Source organism: Trachymyrmex cornetzi, unplaced genomic scaffold (genome assembly GCF_001594075.2).
Source record: "Trachymyrmex cornetzi isolate Tcor2-1 unplaced genomic scaffold, Tcor1.1 scaffold122, whole genome shotgun sequence".
Taxonomy (NCBI): Eukaryota; Metazoa; Arthropoda; class Insecta; order Hymenoptera; family Formicidae; genus Trachymyrmex; species Trachymyrmex cornetzi.
Window position 1 is genome coordinate 362,964 of NW_017295784.1, and position 21,508 is coordinate 384,471.

General features: G+C 33.8%; 2 protein-coding genes across 9 annotated transcripts in view; one reads left to right on the forward strand and one right to left on the reverse strand.

The window, feature by feature from the left end:
- Window positions 1-21,508, forward strand: part of fdl (fused lobes) — a 43,573-nt gene that overhangs the window by 10,123 nt on the left and 11,942 nt on the right. For all 4 annotated transcript variants that reach the window (XM_018520275.1, XM_018520309.1, XM_018520318.1 and 1 more), the window contains exon 2: window positions 14,084-14,140. The gene's annotated coding sequence lies outside the window, so the exon portion shown is untranslated. The remainder of the gene's footprint in view (window positions 1-14,083; window positions 14,141-21,508) is intronic.
- The window catches only part of s-cup (spermiogenesis-related protein stanley-cup), a 16,197-nt gene continuing 1,204 nt past the window's right edge, over window positions 6,516-21,508 (reverse strand). For 3 of the 5 annotated variants that reach the window (XM_018520357.1, XM_018520337.1, XM_018520347.1), the window contains exons 2-5: window positions 11,670-11,822; window positions 9,804-10,435; window positions 8,586-8,736; window positions 6,516-7,231 (exon numbers count right to left, since the gene is read on the reverse strand). In XM_018520357.1, the coding sequence (XP_018375859.1) occupies window positions 6,917-7,231; window positions 8,586-8,736; window positions 9,804-9,979 (642 nt within the window). In that variant the 5' untranslated portion in view covers window positions 9,980-10,435; window positions 11,670-11,822 and the 3' untranslated portion in view covers window positions 6,516-6,916. Of the gene's footprint in view, window positions 7,232-8,585; window positions 8,737-9,803; window positions 10,436-11,669; window positions 11,823-15,888; window positions 16,173-21,508 lie in introns of those variants that run through there. The other 2 variants (XM_018520365.1, XM_018520373.1) reach the window with 2 other exon arrangements.

Genomic DNA, 21,508 nt, shown 5'->3' on the forward strand with positions numbered 1-21,508 from the left:
AACAACAATCAGATTCAAGTAATGACATTTATTAGATTTAATAAAATAATTTTCTACTGACAAGTAATCGTGCTTTTATTAGAATAAAATATTTTCTCCATTGATAAATTATTTGCTTCAGAATAATATTTTACTAGAACAAAAAACAAATTTATTGTAGCAAGTAATTAATTCTTTCAATCAATAAATTATAGTTCAAGAAAATATATTTATATTTAATATAAACATATTATATTTAATATAAACAGTTAATTTACTTGAAACAAGTAAATTTTTTTTTCTGTGTAGCATAGATAACGTTTTTTAAAAGAAGCCGGATGATATTAGCTTTATTTAATAATACTACGATATAACGACGTTTGTATTTATGAGGGAGTCATGTCGCTCTATACTTGTAATTTCATGTAAAAGTTGTCTTGTAAATAACAACTGTTATTATAAACTCACAATCAGATGTTAGCATATTATTTGAATTACTTATATTCTTAAATATATATCGCGTAATACCTTTTGTACTAGTTTGTAAATTAAAATTTCGAGTATACATTAATAAGGACTATTTTTTCCGGTAGCACGAGATATATTAGCACGAGATATAAAATATACGTGTAACGATGAATAAGCGATTTCACTGGCGGAAACTCATAATATTTTTCTTTAGGGAAGTATACAAGATTTCCCGTATGATCTCGTGCATATAATAGGGGGTATTCAGCGTTACAAATATACTAGCATTTGTTATATTTCTTGAACAAATGACAATGAAAGCAGTCAATACGTAGTCTACAGATACCGAGTTCTATCGATTACAGACGACGTGTGTTGCTTATAATGCTATTGCCTTATTCCGAATATCAGAAAACTTTACTGAATATCAGTATAAATAAGCTTACAGATAGTATTCGAGGCGTATGTGTGGTGCACGCCGGGAATTCGTGTGAATGTACCGAATATATTCGCAAATTATAATGTTCTTTGTCATGTAATGTGTCTCTAATCTAACATATTTGTACCGCGTATAGATGTATCTCCTTTCAATGAATAACTTCTGATTTTGAGATAGGTACTTCCTCTTTTATTTTGGATGGTACTGATATTCTTGTGATTTACGTAAGGTTTTATTTCAACTTCAATTCTTAACCGATATATGTTTAAGAGTATAAACTGATATTGTTTAATATTACTTTCCAAAAATTTCTTATAGTGAAATCTCATTGCAAAACAGTGGAAATATAGCTATTTTTAGAGAAAAGTGAAAATATTTCACTTCCAGAAAAAAAAGTGAAAATTGTCATTTCTTTTCAGAAAGTGAAATATTTTTATTTTTCTTCAAAAATGCTGTATTTCCACTCTCTTGGAGTGAGATTGCACTCCAAGAAATTTAGAAAGTAGGTCTGTTCTTTTAACTAAACTTCTTGCATGGTTCTTTCCTGTTCTTCTCTCAATGTTGGAGAAAATAAGATAAACGATGCAAAGAAATTTAGTTAAAAAAAAAAGAGCAGGAAGTTTATTTATTTATTAATATTTATGTTATTTGGGATTTTTTGTTGTATCATTCAATTCTTTTGATAGCTATCAAATTTAATAAGACTTACTAGCAAGTGTAAAAATCAATGAGTTAATAATGATGTTTGTACATTTGGGCATTTTTGTCAAATATTGTCATGTCTCACATAAGCATAGTACGTATAAGATACATAATTATTTTTATTAAATTAAAAATTCGTTGTATTTTAATTTTGATCGTAACTTTCGGGTATTTCGCTATTAAAAGGCAGTTCTGTTTATCAGCAAGTAACCCTGATAATTTCAAAATAGAACTTAAATTTTTTAACTATACAGTCCATTCGAGTTCTATTTTGAAATTTTCAGGGTTACTTCATAACTAAAATGAGAATATGATATTTTTACAAAATTTTGTAATTGATGAGTTCATGACGAAAAATGTTCATAAAAATTGTAAACAAATTGAAAATGATTTATTTATATGAAAATAATAAATTAAAAATAAAATCCAACCATAGATCAATTTAAGATCTTTAAAATCGGACTTTTAATCTCGGAAAATCTTACATTTTTTTTGTACGACTAATTATTTCGACGATATAATAATTTGAATGTTCCATGAACGATGTTTTTTATAAATTTACGCAACTTACAAGCGCCAATAACTTTTCAAAAAAATCTCACATTTTTCTCACGAAACACGTGTCTTATTATTATCTGTAGAATATGTTAGCAAATAAAAAAAAGTAATGTTACAAAGGTGCACGATTTGAAGTAGAATAGATTGTAAGTATATACTAATAAAGTCATTTTAAGGAGAAAAAAAAACATGTAAAATATTAACTTACTTTCAATGGTACAAATTAGTATACAAATTCAGTTGTATTAATTTTTTCCCTCATTTTGTTTTTTTTTTATGGTCCTGCCAGCTTAAATATTATCAACGTCATTGTTTTCTTGAAAATGACATAATATAGAATTGTTTTTGGCAGTACAAAATAGTACAAATTCAATCGTATTGATTTCTGATATTATTTTTCTTTTTATCTTTTGTTTGGAATTGGTCCTGCTAGCTTAATATTAAGCCAGCAGCGCCACGATTTTTTTCGAAATGGCACACGGTACAAAATTATTATTAATGGTACAATTTAGTATACAAAATGAGTACAAAAAATTTCGATAGGTCTGATTTGATTCTGCTGATTTGGTCCTGCTAGCTTTATAGAGCTGAAATAAAGGTCGCTTTAATTAAGAATGACTCGCGTTGTTAGGATTCGATCAGCGTTCATCCCATCCATCGATTATCATTTTACGTTGACCGCGATTCTTTCTGCGGACCTGAAAGTTCCGCGGGTCAGTACGTTCGTTAATTATGTACGGGATGAAACGAGTTATGCTACTCCTGCTAGGGCGGTCACTGAATAATGCATGCGTACATACACGTAGATCATGCAGTACCGATACATTTAATGGCCGATTGAAACTTAATGAGGAGCCACACCGGAAGATTTCCCGATAGCGTATTTTATGAAGCTCCAGGGAGCAGAACTCTGTAACTGTTCCATCCAAGAAAATCATACCTAGAACTGTTTCTCTCTCGTACTCATCTTCGCCTCGATATAGTTTTCATTAGCTAAACTCACTAACACTAAAAAGATTCCAAATTTTGTTCCCAATAATTAAACTTGCAAAAATTTTGAGGGAATTTCAAAGTTCCCGAGATTGCTCGAAACTTCACGGTGAGCTTTATGAGTTTGCATTAATATGCATCTTATAGAGGAACTTTTAATCTAGTTTATATTGTCGCCTAATTTTCTAATATAGTTATCCAATTATTTGTGAACGTTTTTATGCAAACTCAGTGCCTCCCTTTTTTCAGTTTTTAAAATACATTTTTAGTGAAATAATGTTAACTTATTACACACACACACATTACGCATCTAGCTTTCTTTCGGCTATATCGTAACAGCGTTATGCAATATAAAAGAGGATTATACGTGATACGTACCGGTTTATCTGTAGAAATGCTGTCTACGCTGTCGTATGACTAAATTGATAACAGGGCGAGTGGCACAGTTCTGCGTTACACCGGTGGGAAATGTAAACACGCGAGTTATTCTGCGTAAATCTAATCTAATTACGGCACATCCGGATGATACGCATACCATGCGCGGTACGTACGTGTCGTACGTAGGTATCGTTGGCAATTTGAAATTTCCATACGAACTCGTTACGGGAATCTCGGATTCCGCCGCGGGGTCCGCAATCAGGCCGCAGAGCGGAAATTATTTTCTGTTTGGCTCAATTCCTCGCGAAGGCCGCATGACGAGGGTGCTAATTATGTGCGATCCTAAACTGCAACGTAATATCGATTTCGAGTCGGATATTGTTAACGAGAAGCTTAATTATTTTGCAGAAAATTTGCAAAACGATCGCACGCGTAGATCGTGTAATTTGCACTTCTCATTCGCGTCATGGTACATGATTTTATGTCGTCGTCGCCGTTCTTCGTCCTTGATTTTCAAAGATACCAGACCAGCAATTTGCTATTATATTCTTCATATTGTACTCGGTTGTACCGTGTTCTTTTCCAATCGTAATTATCTTTACGATTTATATTTTTTAGTCATTAACTGTTAGAGAGTACTTAAAGTTGATTATAGTAAAGATATATATTTTGCTTTAAATTAAACCGATAAATTATTGCTATTTTAACATTTTTATTTTATTCTTGCTTATAAATATTTGTAGATTATTTAATTGAAGAGAAAAAAAGTTTATATCTTTTTGAGCTATTTGTAAATTATTAAATTATTAAGAAATAACGTCGGGCTTTTAGATATATGCGAGATACTATTTTTTTTTATTTTACGAACGTTTAGCATTTCGGTTTGCCAGTTCTTCCAGTATATTTTTCTATACATGCACGCTTAATGAATCACACCGACCATGCAATAGCGTGCACGTAACCACGCTTTTAGATTTATCGTCATCGATGCATCGCAGTCATCGTTGAATTAGAGTTTACGACGCTTCGCCGCAACTACCTATCGCGGTGTTTTATCAACGGATACTGCATACGGTATATTTTGTTTTGTCACGATTTCATCGTATATATCAGTTAACCTCCACGATCGAGATGGCATATAGAACTAAACTACAGGATAATTCACACTTCCTGGTAATAAATATTAATAACATTTTAATGACGATTATTATTTTATTATTTTGAGTACTTTGAGTATCTTTTTAACAAGAATATCAAGGTAGCTCTTGAATTAATTCTGATAATTGAAATTATGGATAATGAATTTACCGAGAGATCTTATTTCTCGTACAATATTATCGTATACATTTCGTTAAATATAATTACTTTAGGATTACGTTGAAAAGTTACAACTAACATCATTTAGTCGGTCCTCTCTAGGCTGTATCTTTAGCTGTACATAAATAGGTATATAATAATGCTGATACTAAAAGAAAACTTTAGAAGTAATAGCGAACGCTAATGGATCATTCGTCTACTCAATTAAGACTTTTACAATATAAAATAAATAAATGTTGCTTCTTAAAATATATCCACAGCTCTTGGCGAAAGCTATATTACATTTTATCGCAGGTTTTAAAACCGGCTCGATAAAACGTTCGCTTGATAAGATGCTCTTTCGAGCAAACATATTTCGTTTCGATATCAAGGTTATCGTTTTTTCTCGAGGATCTCTTGTTGCGACTAATTGTTATTACCGTTGTAATTAAGTGTTCGCGTATAAGTCCAACAAAGTATGGCAATTCGACCATAAATGCATGCGATAGCGAACGTATTTATAATCAAACGTAGGGATCATTATATGTAATTTTATACAATTGTATTTAAAAATATCTGTGCTTCTTTATGATGCAATAATATTAATTATTATGCGATTGTAATTAGCGGAAATTAAAAAAATTGTTATGCGCGTGTTTATATAAAGCGCAAAATCTTACGTTCTCTCGAATGTAACTCGTTCGTGTCAGGCACAGTTTCATCGATAATACTTACTACTTAATATTCATACGGTCGACGTAATAATAAATCATCATTGCGGCTGTTGCCGGTGCACGCCTAAAAATGCATATTGAATGCACAGCTATTTATTTACATATTCATCTATCATACAGAGAAAAGTTCTACGTAAAATGGTATGTTTCGAAGCGTTTTCCTAGCGAAACACCGCATAAATTCCGCGATGTCGTGCGCGCATTACACGAAGTATCATTTACGTTATAGCGATGCGCATTGTTTATTCAAACGGAAACTGTAATCTAACGGTGCTGCGTTTCTATGTCCGCTTTTGCTCTCTTAAACTAATGACCGACCGGGAAAAATATGCCGTTAAGTATTCTCCTTCTTAACATCTATAAAATCTAATTATCTGCAAAATTAGGTCTTTCTGTTCATTGCCTGAGGCCGCGACTTACAAACGTACCGTTTTCATGTATACTGACATTAACTTGTGCTACATTTCGGCGCATTCTATATATATTTCGCATTCTATAAATCGATATCTTGTATATCTGTACATTTCTACGACGCGTTTTCTCCTATATTTAAAATATTATCGACACATTTAATCATAGAGATTATCGAAAAATAGAAAAGTCGAGGTATTACATCTTCTGAAAATTTTCATATTACATCTTGTAGATGAAAAGCCGCTCTCAAAGATTTTATGTGTTGTTTTACTTAGACAAGACAGAAAGAAAAGCAGTACGTACTTTCGAAAAATTACTTCGTCGCTTTTCTTTCATCTTGCCCTCCGTTTACACACGTTTCGAAAAAGAATGTATGTTCAGGCACTTTATCTTTATGGTTTTTCTCTATTCTACCATTCTATCGTTAAGAATTAGAATCATTCAATAAGGCAAGAGGAGAATAATGTTCCAAAATTTTTAGAATATTTTTGATATAACGCCCAGTGTCTTTTTTTTTCATTAACTCTAAAAAATCTTATTTAAAACTTTTTTCTCCCTTTTTTTACATCTCTTTGATTAAAATTATTCTGTACTTTCGTGCGTTTTAATTCACACGCAGATGAAAATAGTTCCTTTCTAAAAATTGCGCTTGAAATTTCTTTCGCAACTTGTCTTTGATTCACAAATCTACATGGAAAATTTGCTCAGTCATCTATCTCTTCTTTCTTCTTCCATTTCCTCGATTAAAAATCAATCTCAGTTCCTTGCGCCATTCTCTCACAGATGCTTTCGCGAGACTTAATTTCAGCCGACCGCGTACAGCCGACTGAGTCACCTTGTCGATTATGGAATTTTTCTTTGATATCCATGACTTGGCGTTTTATCTAAGAGCTCTGGAAATTTTCACGGTTGGAGATCCGCGATCGAAGTAGTTCCGGCGAATTCCCTTATTCGTTTCTTAAACGTAGCCGTCAGCTTCTAATTTTAGGGCGGCTTCGTAGGAAGGTAAACCCTGATCGTCCCTCGGGATATCCTCCCGTTTGTTGATCCTGTTGGCCTCCGACTCGGTGGGCAAGCTGCTTATCGGGGGTGAGATAATATTGCCTGGATCGTCAGACTCGTCCTTCTTGTCGGTCGGCGAGGGCAGTGCCCGAGGGTCGAAGATGAGGCTCTCGTAGGCCGGTGGCGGGCCTGAGGTCATAGAACACGGCGGAAGAGACACGGTCATTCCCTCTTCCTGATGGGTCTGAGAGGTTACCGATCTCTCGATGCACTGTTGGAGAGAAACGGAATTGTTAAAAATATAACAGTGAAATACTGGGATAAAAAATACATATTAGGAACGAGAGACGAATATAAAAATTCAAAATGAATAACCTGTCAACTTGACAAGAAGTCTATTTTTTATTCCTGTATTAAACTGCATTAGAACTTTCTTGTGCTTTCGCCAAATGTCAAAAGTATACCTATTTTATTTCACTTTAAGTTCTAAAAGTGTACAATAGTTTAGCTGTATAGAAAAAATAGAATTAAGTATAAATATACTTTTATCTTTCATGCCTTTTATATCTGTCTTTTTCATATCTTAATTACGACAGATATACATCGTTAATTCTTTGTACAAAACATTCTTTTTATTTATGTCTTATTATGTATTAATAATATTGCTCTTTATATATCTCGTTCTTTTTATATTTTTATATTACGTCGTGTCTGTTCGAGGCACGACGCAATACGAGTTTCTAGGTCTGAAAGTGTGAAGTATGCACGTTGTCGCATTGCGGCGTACAATTCCAGCCGATGTTCTCGCGCTCGTTCCTTTACGTGTAACGCGAGGGCGTGGTTTCCGCGAGATATGCGAATTTTTATTTAATTGCGGGCGTAGCTACAAAGGTGAGGGAAAGGTTGCGTAAAAGGTCGGCAGGTGGATATAAGCTACTCGCGGTGCGCACATTGCATCGAGTAGGTGGTGTGATTTAAGAGTTTTATGTAACATTATGCAGGATATCTTAAATTCTGTGAAAAATATTGTTGGAAGAATTGCTGGAAATTTGGAATATATTGGAAAATTTGGGGTAGTGAAATCTTATTATAGAGATTTTTAATATTAAAAATAAAAGATTACTCGTGATTCAAATGTCATAAACGGGTAACAAATCATCATGTCTCTCTTAAATTTTAGCTCGAAAATTTATATAATTAAATTAAAAATTTATTTTAATCGCCAACGGATGTCAAAATTTTAAAATTATGTTATTAAATAAGATTAAAACTTAACTGAAATTTTGTATATATACCTATACATTTTATTTTAATAATAGAATTTTTTTTAATTCCACGTCTCAGCTGATGATTAAAATAAATTTTAATTTTTTTAAATATATATATTATACATTTATAATATATTCAAAATAATTTTCTTATACAATTTTAATGATTCCATTTAACAATGATTTTATACAGATGTTACAATATATAGAAAGGTCAATTTATAGAAAATTAACAAGTATTTTATGATTATTTAAATAAGAAATTATTCGTCATGTGAAAAATAGAGCATTTAATGGAGATAATTCTCGTGATATCTAATGATTAGAATGATTTTTTGAGTGAAAATTTTTACTAACGTGTGTATCCATGGTGAAGACTTCTAGACTATGAATGTCCGGTTCGGCTCTCCAGTACTGCGAGTATTCTTGCGGTCGATGCTTCCGGACGTTTTTGTGACAGCAATAGCATATGAGCACCACCATCATGATCACACCGCTGATCATGGCGCTAAAAGCGAACCAATATAGACGATGTTTAGACGGTGCTTTTTGTGCTAGGAGGTGCCCATGCGGTTGAAGAAAAAAGCGTGGCTGCTATAAAGATTGGGTGGAAAAGTGAACGTGCGATTTTCTCTCCGGAGGGAGCAGAAATTTTTAAACGCGATGAAATACAAAACAGTCACTTTTAACACCTGCTGTATTTTCGAACTTTTATGGCGATACAACAAAAAATCGCACCTTGAAAAAAATATAGACGTAACCTTAGATATATTTTGACAGGTATTAACTCGAAAGATAACGTCTTTCTTCGTTTGCTCAAAGAATTTTACTGCACAGCTGGTGATTTACAAAAACAAGTCTTATCGGCGATATGCATGCGGCATAACGCATCGTTAGTAGTGTAATTGCAACAATCGTTTAATTAGCATTTATTCATCATAAATCTTCTTATCTTAAATTGCTAATAAAGCGACTTAAGATAAAAATTCATTACCCACGGATTTAACAATGATGATTTGAAGTTTTCTATACTTCTATATCTGCAATAAAAACCTTCGACTTTCTAATTTAATTCTACTTTGCGACATTATTATATCAAACTCCATGAATATAATGTTTTATAAATTTTTATCTTATTTATATATGAAATATAAATTTTACTATGATATTTGTTAAATTAAATATTTTTATGAAAATTATCTTTGTAAAGAGGAAAAATTTCAAATTTCAAGCGAGCAACGTTATCTTTCTTCACAACTGTCAAATTTTCCAATAAGCCAATTTTAATTTATAGGTTGAATCTTCCACGTTGCTCCGCGGAACAACCATTGAATTTTCAACCATCGACTATCTAAGTAATTGAGTATTTTTGTTGTGTCTTGTACATGCAACGGTCTGTTTGATGTACGAACTACAATCTGTTGGAGGATTAAGGGAGTAAAGCATGTGCGCGAGGGATGACGATGCGTCTTCTCAAAGAGCTCAGGATTAGGTGTGTTTGCTGTGAGATATCTTCCTATATTTTGTGAGCTGTGCTGTCGGAGCATCTGTCCAGCTGGCGCGGTTGTTACTCACCCACCAAGAAGGATGTTAACATTGCCGTGCAGATCCGCGTCGAAGCGACCGCTTTTGCTGGTTGACGAGGAGCCGTTATACTCCGGTGGGGCGTTACTTGCATCCCCGTAAGCGTTGCTGCCGTTATGATAGCCGTGGGCCTTTTGCACCGCGGCCATCACCGCTATCTTCTGCATTATCTTGTTCTCGTCTTTTCGCCCGTCGATGTCGATCTCAATCGTGTCTCTCTTGATTTAATAGAATTGGAATGCGACTAATTAGCGTCGCTAAGATTAATTATTTTTACTTTTCTCTAGAGGACTATAAAGTTGTAGTTATCTCTCGATCGCCTCGTTAATAGGCTCACCGATTGTGTCTCGTAGATCGAGTTATTGATGATATAATAACGTGTCGTACGTCTTACTACTAATCACTCGTTATCATTCACGAAGATCGAGAGAATTTCAATCATCCGTGTTGCTCCGAGATCGTTGATTGTCTCGAAAAGGAATCTACCGTTTCCGGAAACGCCTTTCATCGGAAAAACCTAGCGGATACACGCCTCTCTCCTCTCCCCCCGAGCACGATCGACTGTGCATTACGATCGGTTAGATCGCTCGGGGGGATCCTCGTAGCCGAATCGTACCTCAGATCTGGAAACATTATTTTTATGAAATCAACAGGATATTCATCTTCAATTTTTGTGTCGTTCCATGCTTATATCATAATTTTTTATTTGTGATATAATACATTGAAGAGATTCTTTAAACGAATATTTGTCATTTGAATTTGTTATATTTTATTTTCTCATTTAGATTCTCTAAATGAGTATTCGAATTGTTATACTATTGTTTTATGGTATAATTTAAATATTAACATATTTATTATTACGAATATAATGCTAATAACAAGTGTTGATTTGCTCTTAATATTTATTTTATATATATATATATATATATATATAAAATAAGTATATATAGATAAAAATGAAATTGGTCTTCTAATCCACTCTCTTAAAAAGAGAGAAAATCAATTTTATACTTGGGGACATAAAATTTAGATTAATCCTCTTTGTCCGAAAACTCCGAAAAAAGTGTGGTTTATTGGTGTTGCGCTGTTCTACGGAGATATGTTCGTAGAGAGGTTTCGCAATAAGAAAGTGTACTTCATGACAGCGCATAACTCTTCTTACAATCTTGAAGATTAGACCATTTTTTACGAGTGTGTCTTGTGTACATTGTCGTTTGTCCATCTTAAGTGAATATACGGTGTTAAAATTGATAATGTCAAATTATATAGCATTCCAATCGTCACCGCTCCTATTAAACAATTTAACTCAAGAAAATTCATTAAATTTAACTTAATTTTTATTTATTATTTACTAAGTACATACGTTCATATGAACTAAATTCTACAGAAATGAAAAAATTGATTTATTTAAAAATAACAAAATGTTATTTAATTCCAGGGATCAGATTATTACTGTTACTTTAATATTTAACAATATGGAGAGACAAAAGCTTATTATATTTTTTTTTTATGGCAGTATCACAATTGAACGTGACAGGAGCAGGTACTGATATTTAATTAGCAGAAAAAAAAGTAGTAAATTTAAATTCGACTCGAGGCGACGTCGATAGACCGTAACTGTATTGTTGACTCGTATTGTTGTCTGTCTAGCGGTGCGCTTCAACCGTTAAACGGAGACACTTTCGCATTGCGCTTCCGTTACCGCTGATAAAATCCCGCAGATCACGCAGCGTCGCCGCCGACAGTGTGATTTCGTGCGAGACGCCTTTTTACGAAGTCGAGTCGCGCTCACGTCGCGACGCGGTTCGCGCGGAATTCCAACGCTTCAAATTGAATTTCTCATTGTACAATACTCACGTAGAGCCGGGGCTCCCGTCCGACCGACTGCTCGGCTTCACGGATACCCGTCGGCGGGTTTGCTCGCGCGTGAGACGCGCGTGTCATTGTTACTCCAGCAGGTCGACCGATAGCCGTCAAAACTTGTTTCGTGCTGTTGCCTGATCGCGCGATCTGCAAACAAACGATATCTAATTGTGAATTGTTTTTTTTTATTCCACGATCAGCGTTGCATTTCCTGCAGGGATCTACAATATATCTTTCGATATATCTAGGATATTGCATATATTTTTTAAAATTAAATATCGAAATGATTTATCTTTCTTTACTTTGTGACATTTATGGGCTGAGAAAATAATTTATTACAATTTGTCTGGTTCCGCTGAGGCTGTAAAGCCTAATACGAGTCGCTTGGTACTTTTAGTTACTAATTGAGTTATCAACTTTAACACGATCTATCATTTTCTCAGCGGGAACATTAAGTGTTTACTTATAGGATTTTCAACTCGTTGAATAAACTAACGTAAATTTGAGGGAACGCTGGCACATGCGAAATTGTTCCTGTCTGATGGAAATATACGTATTTCGAAATTGATGAAATAACATAAATAATACCGATGCGACTTCCTGTCGGTACTGTTTATATTTGCTTATTTCACAGCGATGACTGAAAAAGTAAATATTGCTGGAATATTCCAAGGAGAATATTCCTGGCAACCCCTTTCCACTCTCGAGGCAGCGATCAATACCAATTTTGAACCACCCAGTACGATAGTTAATTTCAAGGATAATCTACTTGGTGTTAATTTATTAGACCGCGGTTAAGAGTCGATATTTTATGTGAGCATGCGCACGCAATGTTGGTCGATGAGAAGAAAGTTTTAAATCTTATCCAAGATCCTCAAAGAAAGAAATTCTTCGAGTACGCGTTTAGAATTGTTATTCTATAATTATTTTGTTACAATTTAAATATTAATATTTTTAATATTATTTTAAATATTATTATTTTTAATATTATTTTAAATATTAGTATTTTAATTTTTTTATGCATTATCGTGGATGTAATATTGGTAACAAGTTCTCGAGGTGCTCGCTTCGAAGCTTGCTGAATATCGATTTGCCAACATTGTAACGTGAACTTTAAAACTGCTGATTCCTGGCGTCTACCGTTGTAAAGCGTGAAACCGCTGTAAAAGTCGATAAACGCGTCGATTCTGTTTTTTTTCCCTTCGGACACAACGAGCAAACTTTCCGCGTTTTTTTTTTCTTATGTGCTTGAGAGATGCAAAACTGCATGAGGGTGGCTGGAAAACTTGTAACCGTTTCTCCGTCCCGTGTTACCCCGATACATTCTTCCTTTTTTTTTCGTTTTTTTGTTCCTAGCAGTATCCGCGTTTTTGCTTAGCGCGTTAATGAAGTTGCTACTGAACGTGGTAATGCACGAAGTAAACTTGCGTGAAAAGATTTACCGTCTCGCCAGTATCTCTTAATAAAGTTCAATTGTGATTTTGTGCACTGGATTAACTTTTATTAAGGATATTACATAAAGATTATAAGTCGCTTATTTAATCTTTTATTAAAGTAGTTTGCCAGAGATAACTTCCGTTATACTTCGCATTACTTTTTGTTTGAGCTAGTTTGGAATTAATGTAATAAATGTTTGAAATATTTCGTGCCACAAAATAAATATACATATATAGGTATATAATAACGCTAAATAAAACGTAAGAAACGAATTGGACTTTATACGTTCTTATTAATTTCGATTATGCAATTGATATAATAATTATTCAATAACTTGATATTAAATAAATTATAATATATTAGATATGCATATCATAATGTAATAGATTAATACTTTGAATAAATATAATTTCAAATTCTAATGCATTGAAAAACAAATTTAAAAAATTACAACAAACATTAAAAATTTATCATCTTTATCTAGTATTAATTAAAAATTTTTTTGTTTAATCATGTTATTAAGTTATTAAGCTAAGTTATTAAGGTTATTAAGTTATTAAGTTATTAAGTTATTAAGTTATTAAGTTATTATGTTATTAATTGCGTAATTGAAATCAGTTTATTAGAGAGAAAATATATAAAACCCAATTCGCTTCGACGTAGTTCGTTTTAGTCCATAATGAGGACAGCCTATACTGTTTCATGATGACATCGTGCGTCCCTTCATACGACAGATTAATCGATAACGGTTATTAAACTTATGCCTTTAGCCGTTGCAAGGTATGAATGAGCGATGTAACTTGCAGAATCATTTATAACTGACGTTAAATTTAAGCAATTTTTGACCACGTCTAAATTGACACTGAAAATGTATATGAAACAGCATGAATATGTATACTCAAGAAATTGGGTTGCTGTTCGAAAACTTTGCCTTCCGAGACTATAATAGGAACGTATGTCGCTTGTTGCAGATTTGCGCAAATGAAGGACGTTAGATGAGGAAGTTTGCGGGACTGCCTGAATTGCAGGTAAGTGTATAACATAAAGTCATATGAATAATCTCTTGAGCAGGATGTGTATTATTTAACTGCCTCGTGAGATTTTATTTCTGTATGTATACACTAATTCGTAATGCAAAAATTTAATGAACGTAAAATATATTTTATTAACAGATTTTTATTTTATTTTATTATGAATAGTTCGCAAATAAATAATATTGATATTATACGACAGTATTGCATATTTTTATTTTCATAATTTTCTTAGCAATTGTTTAATTTTTTAAAAAGCTATTTAATGATATATATTAGAGTTATAATTTTTAATTATATATCATAAAATCTGTTTTATAAAATCATGACGACAATTACTTATTGTCACATTAATTTTCGATATTCACTTAATCGGCTAGAAAATTTCCATTTGACCATGCTATTTTTACCCGAAGCGAAACTAATTGATGCCTTATTAAAAGAGTATTCAATTACGTTTGATATCAGTCCTACATTGTCCTACGTATCGACCTAATCGAGTGTTATGGCAACCTATCTTCTGCCTCATTCGAATCTAGAGTTGCCGGCTATCCAGCTACACATTTAATCTAATCAACCACCTGCTCACGATTATCTCAGGAGGTCACGATGTCACGCTATATACCACCCGATGTTAACTTTATTTAGGTTTAACCATCTGTGTAGCGTCTCAAAATAACGTTACGATCACACGATATTTCCGAATGATCGTTTCTTTAACAGATTTTTAATCTGAAGTATTACACACACACACACACACATACGCACACATGATAAGAGTTTATTTCAAAGACTCCTTTCGAAAAGAAAACCTTCAATACTTAATTGTAATTGATACTTAATTATTTAATAAAACCGTTTGATGTTCGATTGCTCACAGCACAATCATTATTGTTGAATTGGCATCATAAATGTTTTTATCCGTACAGAGATTAAGCTGATGTTGAGCTTAAGTTGAACGGTGATAGCTGTAGAAGTTATTTATATCTTCAATATAAGTTCTTCAATTTTCTTCGCTCTCTAATTCATGAAGTGTCAATGTTATACATATGAAGTACGTTTCAATCGAGCTTGTTCGCTAATCGACAACCTTGACTCACATCAGCTATGCTGAACTGGGCAATGTAGGAGCGTGATATTCTCACGGTACAGTTATGCCGTGTTTTGTCATTGTGACATGCATTCATCTGCCGATTAAATCTTTCGAAGGAATTATAATTACTCAAGGTCGTCGAAATTTCTTGATATTGATCGTAATGTTTTGATGATCTGTACACCGAATCTGTCATCAATCGTGACGATAGAACTTTTCAGCTTTTAATTCTCTTTTCATTCTTTGTTGAATGTTATCCTTCTCTTGAAAAACGTTTTGTGTACAAGTAATTTTATATTATAATAAATATAAATATAAGGAAAGATAGTAATTATTGCTGAAAGATCGTTACATGCACAGAAAGAACGATTTTATTATTTCAGATATTTTAATTTTATTAAAATATCTGAAAATTTAGTTAGACGCAGGTCTGAGAATAATTTTGTTAGATCGTTCAAATAATTATGTAGAAATTTCAAGCATGATGAGTAATATTGCAAGCATTTTGACATTTAGCAACCAGTTTGAGCGCTCTACATAATTATTTTGATGGTTCAAATTTTAAAGGTATTCAGCTAAATGTTTGGTTATTTCAAAACTGTCTTTCCTGTATATATATATATATATATATATGTATTGCCGTATTACATACCACTAGCATATGGTAAATAGAATTTTAGACGTTGCTTTCCGAGACATGCCGAGGCATCTGCCGAGTATTCGTATTAATCGTGGAGCACTCGTAACGCATCCGTGCTTCTGATCCACTTCTTCTCAGGTCAAGTCGCTTGCTCCAATAATGCATTCGCTTGTTGCATTCGCAGACAGATTTTCGACAATCTTCAGAACTCCTCGTTAACATTATTTGAATCTTACGACTCGTGTCGTCTCCGATTTTCCCCGATATATTAGAAAGACCAGAAAGAAGATGCACTAATTTTTTATTAATTATATATTGACTATAGATATCAATCATTATATATATTCACAAGACGAATTTTAAAGGGCATTTAAATCTCACGATTAAATAGAGAACGGTGTTCTTAATTATTCACGATTTTCATCAATTATTCACCTTTTTCGTTTTTTGTTGAAGGGATAACGTTAATGATACCAACCAGAGTCTTCTCTGTCGAATAAAGCTCGTTATATCTCACGGGCTGTTTTATTCCTCGACGATGACCCAGCGACATTTAACGTTAGACGATCTAAAGTCGCAACTGCACAAGTCTTTACTTTCGTAACTTTTCCGAAGGCCGGAGCTCTCGAATTATTCACCGGAATGCTTCTATGCGCCGACAACAACGCGGATTCGTGCACGGTATCTGTGGTATAAGCTGCTCTCTCGGCGATTACGTCTGTCTCTGATTCCGCCGAATTATCATCCGCGATACCCTCGTGTTATCGTGACTGTTATTGCTCGCGCGCGCGACGATTTGCTCGTTTTGCTCGCGAGCATGTCGCGACAGCGGCGTCGCGACATGACAGTTGTCGCCGACGCCCTGTCGCATACTTTTACAACACGCCGTACTACACCTGGGATCGATGTCGGTGGCTAAAACATCTAGAACACGCCGGGTATTACGGGCATTACATACGTAATACTGACGTTCCGTGTCACCACCTAAACTTTCCTTTACATTATAATCGTATTGTAGGACGCGATAATCTAGAGAAAGAAATTACAGCCGCATTTGTTAATTAAAATTAAATTTTTTCTTCCGCATAATGGATACCGTTGGATGACGTTAATAACAGAATAAATTCAATCTTCAATTACTTTAATCAAATTCACTTCTTTTTAAACTTTGCTAGACTTTTTAGTTTAATTGATAAATTTAAAATGATAAATGAATAAATTAGAAAAATTTTAATGAAAAATAAATTTAATTATGAATTAATCTAAAAAGTGAAAATTTAAAAAGAATTTGATTTGGCAAATTGAATAAATTACAATGAAATGTGCAAGGGCTGTGTAAATGTTTCGTACAATATAGGCCATTTAATTAATAGCACGTTAATTAACGTTATGTTGGGGAGCGTTTCAACGGTGTAAATGGCACGATGGTAAAGAGTTTTGTTTAAAGACTAGATTTGCAGAAAGATTAACTATAGAATTGCGCTTCCCTTGAAATGGAGTTTAATAAATTTCTTAAAAGCTCACGAAAAGTTTCGCAGGAAGGAAGCGCTCGGTGCAGAAGGGGTCAAGCAAGGCTGTCTTCGCGCAGCTATTGGTCTTGCGCGAAGAAGTTCGAGCTCTCGGGAATTGTCTTCCCGACTTAAGAACTCCGTTAATTCTCTCGATTTTATGGCAATTAGAACTCGTCGAGCGTGAAACGCTTGGAAAAACGGTTCTTCTTCTTTTTTTTTTTGAAGCACTTTCCACATACATCTATTTACCTATAAGACATCAAAAGTTCCTGATCTAGATCCAGGGATTCTTGCTTATCCGAAAAGTATCTCCCGGTAGATTCGAAGTTCGACAGTCCAAGTTTTCATTACCCTCGGGGCAATGTGGGGGTTGCAGATAACTGCGGGAAACCGCGTGTTTGCGCTGTCTGCAGCTTGCTAATTGGAGTTGTCATATTGCTGGTGCTTCAATTAGTTCCCGTCATCGTTGTAAGTACGTAATGAAAATTATGCACGCCTAGTTAACTCGCATAAATTTTGACCTCGGTATCATCTCGGCGCAAATTTAACTGGCGAAATCAACGGCGAATAATTTCGATACATTTACCGGAATGCAGTGAAATCGCGCTTACCTTGAATGCACGATCAAATTCAAGCATACTTAATGGTACCTCTCCATTCTCGGCATGAAAAATTTAAAAGTCTTACGGGCCTCTCGATTTCCACGCACGAGCATAAAATCCATCGTGTGTACGCTGTTCCCAATATATACAATAATATATTTGAGGCGTAGAGCTCGTCCGACTATAATTGCCTCGTCGCTTTTAATTAACGTTTTTAATTAAACCGATTAGTCGCGAGAGATGGAGATGGATCAGATTACTTGAATTAATTCAGCACGAGCACTTTCTGAGTTATATGTAAGTCTTTGTTATCGTGGTTCATCGCACTTATTATTGAAATTTCTTTGTCGATACTCGTTGTCTCATTCATTAAAATCGATTTGTTAAATACAAACTCATAATTTGAAAACTATAATATAGATCATTGTTCATCGTTATCGTTATTATTAATTAAAACCGCACGTTATTAAAAAGTTCTTTTTGGACACTTACTAGTTCAGTTTCGACAAAAATCAATCTATTCATAAATTCAACAAAGTTTTCAAGTTTCCAAATATAAATAAAATTGTTTCTTATATATATGTACAGAATGAAAATATTATTAAAATATTTTTTACTTCAAATTAGATTACTGTTTAATTTGACCTTAAATCGGTTTGAAAATAAGTAAAATATATTATCTTGAAATTTCAAAAATTCACGATATAAATAAAAATCAAGTTATCACATTGCGATGCAATATAAAAACATTGCTGTAAATGTTTGTCCACTTAACGTCACACATGATTAAACATTTATATCTCGCAATTAGTTGGACGGTATCGGATATTCTCAAATCTCATGAATCTGAAATTTTGAACAAACGAGATCGCGCTTTGAGAGAAATTAACTCGTTAGCGGTTTGACATCGAGCATATTCTACATGATTGCGCGTGTATCGACTAAGGGACGCACTGAAGGCACGTGACATATGTGTACGCCATATATGGCCTACGTGTTCTATATATAGAGCCGTCCTAGGTGCCTTCGCCGACCGTATGTGCCTGAGTGGGTTTGCTACGTAAAACTACGTCGGCCTTTTTTTCCACATTTCTCGTATCGAACGCTCTCAGCTCGACGCTCGCGACTGGCGACCCGGCCAAAGTCGATCGCGTCACGGGATAATAATGTATTCTCCAGGAACAAACGCTCGTGAGACCCGACGAAGCGGAAAAAGGGCTCTAAATGGCATTGCGACTATAGCCGTCGACAAATTGAGGACCTGAGATAAATATCGATCAGAGATTGCAAAGTGCAACGCGAAGGTCAAGCGGCAAGTTGAAATGCAACAAACGTCATTGTTGGATTATTATATACCGCTCCGTGAATGCATAGAAAGAAACGATTTTGCTGAAGTGTGTAAAAATTTAGCAAGATACAGATTTGAAAATAATTCTGTTAGACTATCAAAATAACTATGTAGAACGCTCAAGCATGCTGAGCAAAAGATTTAACATTCTGGCAACCAGCTTGAGTGTCCTACATAAATAATTATTTTTTGATGGTCTAAGACCCAATTCCATCAATGTAAGATTAACTTTAATCTCGGTTCAATCCTACTCTTTTTTCTAATTTTATGAATTAGAAAAATTAAGAATTGAAATTAAAAAAAAGATAAACAGTAAGTAAAATCAAGATTAATCTTACATTAGTGGGACAGGACCTAACAAAATTATTTTTTATCTGTAGCTAAATTTTTAGATACTTTAGCGAAACTATTCTTTCCGTGTGTATATGATGGAAGGATTCGTGGATCGAAAATACGCCAGCGCGAAAGCTGTTTTTATAATCGAGTTTTACTCGATTACTAAAAGCAGCTTTTGCGCTTAAGGGAGAAACAAGATTCGTTATTCTCGTTTTTCAAGATTTAATTTAGGAAAAAATCTCGCGTGCGAATTTAAATCGCCTGAATAATTTTCATTTATTTCTTTTCTATGGAAAGATATTTTCGTTTTATAATTTTTTATAAAGCTTGTAAAAAGATAACGAAATAGATTTAAAAGAAAATTAGAATATCATAAAAAGTTGTTTAATAATATTTAATGAGAGTGGGTTAATGAGACGTTTTTGCTCGTGGAACGTTATGAATGTTGCGGAAAGAATGTTTTACTTTGAGTTATTGGAAAAAATAAATGAGCACTAAAAATATCATATATTTCTCTTAAATTAACTTGGTATCGCTGTATGTGTGCTTTACAAGCTTTCTATTAAACTGATGAGAGCGGCGCCTAATTGATTTCAGAAACTGACATATATCGCGCCAATTATTATCTTATCTTGTCACTATTTTATCATATTCAGCAACTGAAAAGTGACATTTGGGTTTCCCACTCATTTTATGTCCATTTCACTGCTAATGTGAATGATTTTAAATTAATGACTTTTTCTATTTTGTTATTTATTTATATCTGGGCACTCTCTCTGTTATTCGCTCTGCACATAATGGAGGGAACATTAGGAACAGGAATAAATATTAAATATTAGAGGAATAAAACAATTAGAAATAAAGATTAAACATAATACCCAATGAATAGAAATAGGATATGAGACATATCAAATATCATAACTTATTTGTATCCACTTTACATTTAATCTTATTTATTCCTGTTTTTAATATTTCTTTGTTCGTAGGGCTTAACCTTTCTGTAATATTTCGTAATGTATTAGTAAAGTTTACTTTGACTCGCATATTAAAGTATATAGTTATAGTATTATTAGCGATAACAGTCATCACGATCAAATGATATTAGTCTTCCGATTATTGTATCTCCGGATATATAGATGAAATTGGCCCTACCCATTTTTACTGCTAACGATGTTTCGCAGTAAAGTCGCTGATATATGTTACTGCAGACCGAAGTAACAGTGCCAGTTGTGTTTTTGCGTCCGCCGTCACGACATCGAACGTCACCACTGGACAAAATTTTATAGCGCAAAAATTAGTACCGTCGTCGTGACCAGGAATGTAGCGACGTTTATTAATGTCGACATGGAGGATCCTTGAAGCTCGATGACTTGCCGCGAAACGTGCGGCAGCATATTATTTTGTAATCTAACTATCGCGATTGTTGATGACCGGTGTATGTTGCACGAGGAAATAATTTAAGATCCTCGTGGTGGAAGCGGAAACACGGGACTTCGTGCGTGTGGGCGACCTGGGTGATCATTGCTGTGCGATGTTCATGATAGCAACTGGATAATAATTGTTATCTGATATGGCGAAGAGGAGAGTGAGGTGTGTATATTTTATGAGTCGCTTTTATCCATTCGTGATTAACACCAGAACCGGCGACGGTGCCATTTTAGCTCCGCTATCATTTAAATTTTATTATTATTATTATTATTACTTTATATTCAATATACAGGACGGAATATTGAAAATATCTGAATATGATACATCATTTTAGTAATACAAATTTTTAATAATAAAAATTCTAATAATATAAATAATATAATAAAAGATTAATATTAATATAATAA